This window comes from Helianthus annuus, chromosome 4, assembly GCF_002127325.2.
Source record: "Helianthus annuus cultivar XRQ/B chromosome 4, HanXRQr2.0-SUNRISE, whole genome shotgun sequence".
Lineage (NCBI taxonomy): Eukaryota > Viridiplantae > Streptophyta > Magnoliopsida > Asterales > Asteraceae > Helianthus > Helianthus annuus.
This window is the reverse complement of record NC_035436.2, coordinates 2827660-2836630: the sequence shown is the minus strand read 5'-3', so window position 1 is coordinate 2836630 and position 8971 is coordinate 2827660. Positions and strand designations below refer to the sequence as shown.

Genomic DNA, 8971 nt, shown 5'->3' with positions numbered 1-8971 from the left:
CAGAGATCACGCGCCAACAAGCAGAGATTGACCAATTGAAAGCTGAGAATGAACGTTTGAAGAAGGCTGACGAAGAGAGAGAACGACAACTGCAACAAATGCGAGCCGCGGATAATACTCGTGGGATTGAAATGAATCGTTTGAAGGAAAGAAGCACTCAGGTTCAGAGGTTGGCCGAATCTCTCAAAGAAAAGCATGACGATATGCGAGAATGGTACAACTCTCGTAATACCATAATAATAGATGGGGTTAAGAAGATCACGGAGGGCGTTGAGTTTGTTAGAAGGCGTGTCAATATTCTGTGGGGCGATCGATGTAAACAGCAGGAAGTATTACAGAAAAAGGATGATGATCCTGAGGATCAGGGGAACCCTGACCCTTCTGCCACAACAGAGCAACCGCCAGCCACCGCCTCTACTCAAATCGTTGTCCTTCAGCCTTCACAGCTTGAATCGACGCAAGGAACATCTAGTGGATCTGTTGAAGAAGTCCAACAATTGGAAAGCAATACTTTCATTGAAAGCTCTAAGGCTGGTACATCTTCTGTTCCTAGTGCTGCTGATCTTGCTTTGCAGGTTATACATCCTATTACTGGTGAAATTCAAGAAGAAGGAGAGATTATCTCCGATCTATCACACGAGCAGTTGTTAGCTTTGAATGCAATGAAAGAAGTTGATGATGTCACCATTGATAAAATGGCCAGTGAGCCAGAGACTGCAAATGTTGAAAACATTGAAGAGATAGTGTTTGAAGGCGAAACCAGCAAATCAACTTATGTTTGTGCCGATGGAATGGAGTTTGATCCGTTTGATGAGGAATTGGATGAACGAAAATCGTGAGGAGATCGACGAGCAGTTAAAGAATCGCACGTCTTCTGATAATCCGTCGGATTCATTCCAAGAACGGAGAAAGAGATTCTTGTTGAAGGTTGAAAAGCCTACGCCTCTGGAAACACAAGTTGATTTTCTACAATTTGAAAAGGTCAAGCCGCATGGGAAAATTCTGAGCTGGATGTTCGTGAAGGAAATTCATTGTGTTACGATCAAGCGCGAACACGGAATCCAGTACTTCAACTCCATGCTGAGCATTCTATCTCTGCCGATATTGCTTCCTTATCGAAGCTAGAAATTATTAATCATTCAAATTACTTTGGCACAACGTTATTTGCAAGAAAAATAAGTTCGAACGGAAGAAAGGATGGAAGGATGAGTCGTACAAGCCACAGTTTCCGATATATCAACAGATCAAGTTCACATTGGATCCGTTGACCAACACGGCTCGATACAAGCTCATTTACCAGCCGAAGAAGGTCATGAACAAGATTCCGTTGATGCCAATGGAATAGAACTTTCTTGAAGAAATGGCATTGTGGTGTTACGATTCGGGTACTCATGAAGCGGTGATGGTATTCAAGGGTGATCGTGAGAATTTTCGGATGTTAGATCCGATGTGGATCATGAATATGTCGGCGAATGACATCAGCAAGCTATTTCGGCATGACATCTTTTACGAAGATAAGGACGCTCATCAAGCGCTACAATTTCAATGCGTCGCTTTTTATTGTTTTTACGGAGGAATTCATGCCGAAAGCACCTGGACGCTAAAGCACTGAAGATTGAAGACCGAAGACCATGTAACAGACAAGGGGGAGTTTTTGGTGCATTATTTTGTGTCTGTAACTTTCTCTAGTTTAACAATGTATTAATACGGTCTTTTTAGCTATCGAGTCTGTATTCGTCGTCGACCAAGTCAGATATCCTCCTATCCTACTTGTGTCCGACAAGTTTGTCTTAGTTGTTATGTAATGTTTAATGAACAATGCATGTTGCATATTTGGTTTGTATGTGTGTTTGTGTGTTTATAATGTCAGCTGCAAACTATCTAACAGTTTGCAGCCTAACTGTTTATGCAGCCCTCGATGAAACTCCATGTTTCGTCAAGTACACATATGACGAAACTCCCTTTGGCCACAACCCCTAGTTTCTCCATGAACAGTGACGAAACACCTAGTGTTTCGTTAACTGTGATGTTTCATCAGGCTTATCATATGTTTCATCAACACTTGGGCATGGGTTGCCTATATAAACACAACATGGTTTCACACAGAAACCATGAGAGCATACCTACTGTGAAAGTTTACTGTCAAACATTGTGTGTATTTGTTTGATCCTTTTTCTCATCTGTTTTAATCAATTAACTGTGATTCATTGGTTACCTCGTGTTGTTATTGTCTGTTTTTGGTTTGGCATCGTCACGGGGATTCCGCACTCGTGAACGTGTTTGATATAAACAAGGGTTTGGTTTCGTAATCGATCCTCTGAAAAACGGGACCTAGGGGCTGTTTGGTAGCCTCTTAATGATCATTCAGATGCTACCTCTTAATGGTTTAAAACCTCTGAATGAATAAGAGGTAACCTCAAGTCTGAATGGTTAAGAGGTAACCTCTGAATGGTAAATCATCATATGTCACTTTCTTCTACCTTCTCATTGGTAAAAATCTTAATGGTTCCATTAAGAGGTAGCCTCTTAATGACCATTCAGAGGCTACCAAACAGCCCCCTACACACTATAACGCAACGCGACCCGAAACTCAGTGCTATGCTAAAATACTTAATGTAGCAATACTAAATAACGCAACAAAACACATTAAACAAGCATCCTACACGCGAAAATGAGAAACTATTGCGCAAAACAGCACCTTTGTTTGAAGCCAGGCCGCTTCGTGCGAAGGCACTGCCTACGTGCGAATGCAGCCGGTTCGAACCAGGTGCTTTGTGCGATCAGACTTCTCGTATAAATTCCCAAGCCCTCCTCATTCATTCTCATATGCTTATTTTCATACCAAAACACTGCCGAATTGCTGTCCGACCATTTTCAAGTAAGGTTTAACAGTTTTATACTATTGCACAACGATTTCCACTACGATTTTCCATAAGAATCACTTTGATTTCATTCAAACTTTAGAGTTTTCACTTAAAAGTTCATCTTTTTCACTTAAACTTCATCTTTTCTTTATAACTTCCTTATTTTTACAAAAACTCTTCATCTATTTCATCAAACCTTCTTCATCTACAACTGATCTACACTTGAACGGGTAATTTGGGTTTAGCTTTGGCTTCCCAAGTTGTAGATTTGAAGATCTCATACTCACCAAGTGTTATATCTAAGTTGAAACTCTTTAAAACCCGTTTAAACTTGATTTTCACCCTAAAACGGACCTAAAACGGCACGTATTTCGTTCACTGAACAGTGGAACGAGGTAGTGTCGAAATCAGTTTGAAAATGACTCGAAAACACGTCCGACTCAGGCGAAAATGCAGCTCCAAACGCCAAGAACAACCACGAAGGAACTGCCTTCATACAAAAGCAATGGCTTCGCACCTAACAGCCCGATTCTCACTCGTGACTTAACCAAAGACCTCCCCGACTCTAAGTTAATCAATAGCTTAAGGTTGGAGGGACGAACACTCGATTTTCCGAAAACAGACGTGAAGACACTCGATTTTGGACAACGGAAGCCCCACGTGTGTGAAGACCCACCTTCATACGAAGGCACCAACTTCGTACGAAGCTTCTGTTTCCCACCGATACTCTGATTTTCGACCGTTTCAGCACTTTGGAGGACTCACGCTTTTGTTCCCGTACGCAGGGTGATCCAACGCTCCCTTCAATCCATTGAGGATCGTGTTTCTTAATTAGGACACGCATAGTGAGTATACTGATACGAGGTCGAAAACCGGTGATCATTTGTGCCTAAGTTGACGTTTTTACATAGCTTTTAATCTTGAATAGCCTACTTTTAATGGGATTTGTGTTTTAAAGGTTTAAAAGAGTTTAAGGAGCTAATCGGGAGCTAAACGGAGCACCGGGACGCGAATCGGGTCAACCGGGATCAAGAAATGAAAAACAGAAAACAAGTTGGTGTTAACCATGAAGATTGGATGTGTTTTAGGGAATGTTAATGGATTTAAAATGAATATAATATAAGATGGCATGATAGAGGGCTGAATTACGAGTACGTGGGCGAAAACGGTGAGTAAAACGGAGTTATAACGAAGAAGTTATGAAGAAAACAGTTTCGAAACTGGCAAAACTAGGCAGCGTCGGAGACGCCCAAAAGGGCCGTCGGCGACGGCCTCTGGTTTGTTTCGTCGGCCAGAAACCTTCGTAAATAGCTAATTAAGCTGTCGGGCGAAACTGATACTTCCAGGGGCCGTCGGGGACGCCCTAAATGGTCGTCGGCGACGCCACCTACATTCTCACTTCACGAAAAACTTGATTTTTGAGTTGGGGACGAGTTATAACATCAATTTTGACCAAGAAATGGGGGTTACACATATTTTGAAGTTTGAATATCATCTTGGGGCCCCTAATCACCATCTATCACCTACCATTCCATCCAAAATCATCTCTACAACCGGAATTCTCACCCGAATCCAAAACCCTAGTTCATCACCATTACAATCATCCTTCAACCTTCCACCCATTCAATTTCTCCACCACAAACCCTAACCATTCATCCACCTTCAAGCTTCACGATGATCCAACTCAAGCTTTCTACATCCGGTGATCAAGTTTCTTCGATCATGCTCGGCTAATTCCTTGAAGCTTTCACCCCGGTGTAGACTTTTGTAAGATTTAGGGTTATTTATTTTTTGATAATTGTTTTGTGACAACTTGAATTGCATTTGAATCTTAGACAATTTTCCTACGTTGGTATTGAATTTGCAAACTGTCGAGTGAATGATTAAATTTGACTTTGTGAAATGAATACACGTATGTATCCCTTGTCTTTTGGTAGGATTTGCTAGTCCAAAGTAACAAAGTGTATCATGGTCTGTTGTTTACGACGTTGATAGCGATTAACACCTAAGCTTTATGATTGCGACCCGTTAATGAACTATTTCAAGTATAGCTAATTAAAATACATAGTAACCCTAAGTCTTGCATTAGTTGAAACCGGGTGTGAACCTTGTTTTCTTATTATTGTTCAATCAATCAATTTTAATTCTCGCACTTTGTTAATCACTAGTAGTTAATCCATTCAATCATTTTAGTAATTCTAATTCACATCTTTCAATTAAACAAAAATACAAAAATATATCTTAGCAATCTTCATAAGTGTGACATCTATTCATAATTCAATCAAATCCATTCGCAAACCACATTCTCTTCGTGGTTCGACCCCTTACTACCACTAGCTATTTGTTAAGGGTAATTTGGGTAAATAAATATTATCTTTGACCGGAGCACGACACTCCGATCAAATTTTGGCGCCGTTGCTGGGGAGTGCATGCGCTTTGTGTTTGGATTATTGTTTGAATTTGCGTGATTATCTGTTTAAGTTGTTTCATTTCTTTTTGTACCTTGTCTTTTTCCTTGTTACACGGGTTGTGTTACGTGTGCAGGTTACAGGTAGTGCATGTATACGCGGAACTCCGGGAGGACTTCACCTTTAGTCTACGAACCGAAAATTGAAAGCGTTGCAAGGATAAATGTAGCAAGTCGGTTAGAGGCAACACTTGTGTCTAATCAAACCACTACAACACCACCACTTACACCGACCATTGAAACCGATTCGATGGCAAACCAAAACTCAAACCAAAACCTTAGCTCGAACCAATTTCAGTACCGAAGCAACTTCAACCCAGCCTAGAATGTTCAACCTATACCTCAAGAGCGACCGGGTGGCAACAATAACAATGGACCACCCACACCACCTTTTCAAAACCAAAACCAGAATCCCAATAACACTCAACGAACACCCCAACACCAAAACCTTCATCGACAACAATCCTTACCCTTAAACCTTGATGACCAGAATGTCAATTCCGACCGGCGAGGCAACCGAGATCGTGGCAATCCTGCGAACGAAGACCCATTCTTCAACATAGACGACTTGAGGAACGCCATCCCCGGTGACAAACCTTATAGTGTTCCCGGTTATCAATCGCCGGAGCATGTGAGTGTTCATACGGAAAATTCGGATGACGGGGGCTACTATGATGATCGAGTTAATGATGACAAAGATTGGGGGTATGTGAATCGGGGTAGTGGCTACAATGCAAGAAGGTATAAAGATGAGGAATTTGGTTACCAAAACGCCAATTATGTTGGGGATGATGATTACGGGTATAAGGATGGAAGAAATGATGGTTATGAGAACAACCATCAACCACGAAACAATTATCAACGGAACCGGAATGATGGGTTTTACAACAATAACAACAATGCTAACCATAACCGGATTCCTTGTTTCGTGGGAGGTGGCAATCAAAGGGGTAATCAAGGTAGAAATCAAGGTGGGGATAGAAGGGGTGATCGAAGACCGGTTGATCAAGAAGTTAACGGTCCGCATCATCGTCAACAACCTCCACGGGGAGTGAATGACCGTTTTAGGCCGGTGGTCACCGAGAATGATTCACCAATTGTTTGTGAGAGGAGGATGTTTGATTGTAAACCCCATTACATCAACATACTTCCCCATTTCAATGGAAGGTCTAACGACGAACCGTACACGCATTTAGCAGAATTCTCCTCTATATGTAACACAATCGGATGGCACAATTTTGCATTGGAGGAAGTCAAGCTTCGACTATTTCAATTTTCATTAAAGGACAAGGCGAAGCAATGGTTCCTTACACTTCCGGCAAATAGCATTCGAACATGGGGAGAAATGCAACAAGCTTTTCTGGATGAGTACTATTCGATGGCAAAGACCGATGATGCTCGTGATGAAATTAGGTCTTTTCGCCAACTATCGGGTGAACCGTTGCATGAAGCATTCACAAGATTTAAGGAGTTGATGCGAAAGTGCCCACATCATCAAATAGAGAAGTGAGAGTTAGTCAAGTGTTTTGTACGGGGTCTAGACGACAATACATGGAACCGCCTTGAATCAACGAGCAATGGGACGCTCTTGAGCAATCATGAAGATGATGATTGGGAGTTTTTGGAGCGGATGAGCAAACGGTCAAAAGAGAAGGAATCGGCCGATAGAGCTAAGAAACATCCCATTTCCCGGTCACTTCCCGATCTTGATTCTAAAGATCGAATTTCTACCTTAGAGCGGGAAATGGCTCGTATGAAGAAAAAGGAGGTGAACGCGGTACAATTTGCGGTGTGTGAGGAGTGTGGAGACATTGGCCATAGAACCGAGCAATGTCCAACAGGGACGAGTGATTACACCGAGGAGGTAAACCAAGTGTATGGGGATCGAAAGCAATATGACATGAACTCCAACACTTACCATCCAGGTCTGAGAAATCACCCTAATTTTCGGTTTGGTAATTCTTCGAATCAAATGAATCTGAATTTCCAATCGGGTAATCAAGGTGGTCAAGATGGGTCATCGTATAACAATCGTCAAGGTGGTAACCAAGGGGGTTACCAAAGGAATTACAATCAAGGGGGTAACCAAGGCTATCAAAATCGTGAAGGTAATTATCAACGTGGTTACAACCAAAGTGGAAATGGGGGTGGTACATCAAACTCTCAAGGTGACGACTTATTCAATTCTAAAATGGACGCTCTCATGAATGCTATGACCACCCTTACAACCGAAGTAAGGAAAGAATTTGAAGTGAGGGATAAATCTCATAAAGCGTTGGAAAAGCAAGTGGGCCAACTCGCGGAGGAAATGGCTCAAATGAAGGGAAGCATGGGAAAGCTTCCAAGTGACACTACAGTGAACCCGAAGCATCAAGGTTCTAGCACAAGCAACGTGAGGAATGCACACATTAGTGCGGTAAGTATTCTTTCAAATGATGAGGTTTGTAGTAGTGTTGAAAGCACTCCACCACCACAATGCGTTGATGGTGTAGTGGAAGATATAAGTGATGAGCCGGAAAGTGAAAATGAACAAGAAACGACTTCACAAAGTAAAATTGAAAATATAACTAAAAATGCTTTTTGTGAAAATTGTTTAAATCAACTTAACCCGATTAATGCGTCAAAAGTTGAGAAACGGTACCCATCGAAGGACGAGAGGTGGGAAAATTTTAAACAAGCAAAAATTTATTTACCGTTACTCGATGACATTAAAAAGGTTCCGGCTCATGTGGAATGCTTAAAGGAGTTAAGCATCGAAAAACGGCACAACAAATTACCCAAACCGGTTGATTTGATATCTCATGTGAGTGCCGTTTTATCAAGTGCCCTTCCTCAAAAAGCTCAAGATCCAGGAGATCCTCTTATTCCGATTCAAATTGGAACATTTAAAATCGAGAGGGCTCTCCTCGATCTTGGAGCTTGTGTGAGCATTTTACCCGGGAGTTTGTATGACCAATATGATTTTGGTCCATTGAAAAAATTTAATACTCCCGTGGTATTGGCCGATCAGACTCCCACGCATCCACGGGGGATGGTGGATGATGTGATTGTTAAGGTGGATGATTGCTACTACCCAGTTGACTTTTTGGTAGTAGACTATGTTGGGTGTGTTGAGGACACCCAACCGGTAGTTATCTTGGGTAGACCGTTCTTGGCAACTGCTAATGCCATAATAAATTGTGCAACGGGAACGGTAAGCATGAAGTTTGGGGACCGGGAATTAAATTTAAATGTTTTTCCAAATTTCAGTAACCCACTCGGTGAGGATAAGTGTCCTAAAAAGGACATGAATCCAAACAAAAAGATATGTGCTATGGTTGGCAGGGATTGAGAAACAAAGAAGAAGACAGTCACCTCTAGAAAAGAAGAAGGAAGATGAGGTGAGAAAGTTTGGACCCTTTGGCAACAAATGGTATGAATCGCCGGTGGGTGATTTCGAGGAATTCGTAGGTGGCAAGCACGCCATCCGACCACCATGAGGTGGTAAGTCAATTGTTGTTGTATATTTTGTTTTACGATTCGTTTTAATTTTTCTCCGTAGTTTAGTTATTGTTGTATAATTTTGTTATTTCGTTTTAGTAGTTAAATGAACGTTGTGGGTGTGTTCCTTATATAACCCTCACGAGACCTACTCGTCCTC

The 8971-nt window shown here is 41.7% G+C and overlaps 1 protein-coding gene across 1 annotated transcript; it reads left to right on the top strand.

Moving 5' to 3' along the window:
* The first annotated feature begins 7522 nt into the window (after nucleotides 1–7522).
* LOC110935421 lies at nucleotides 7523–8662 on the top strand. Its single transcript, XM_022177803.1, has one exon. The coding sequence runs from the start codon at nucleotides 7523–7525 to the stop codon at nucleotides 8660–8662; it is 1140 nt and encodes a 379-aa protein (XP_022033495.1).
* Nucleotides 8663–8971: the final 309 nt, after the last annotated feature.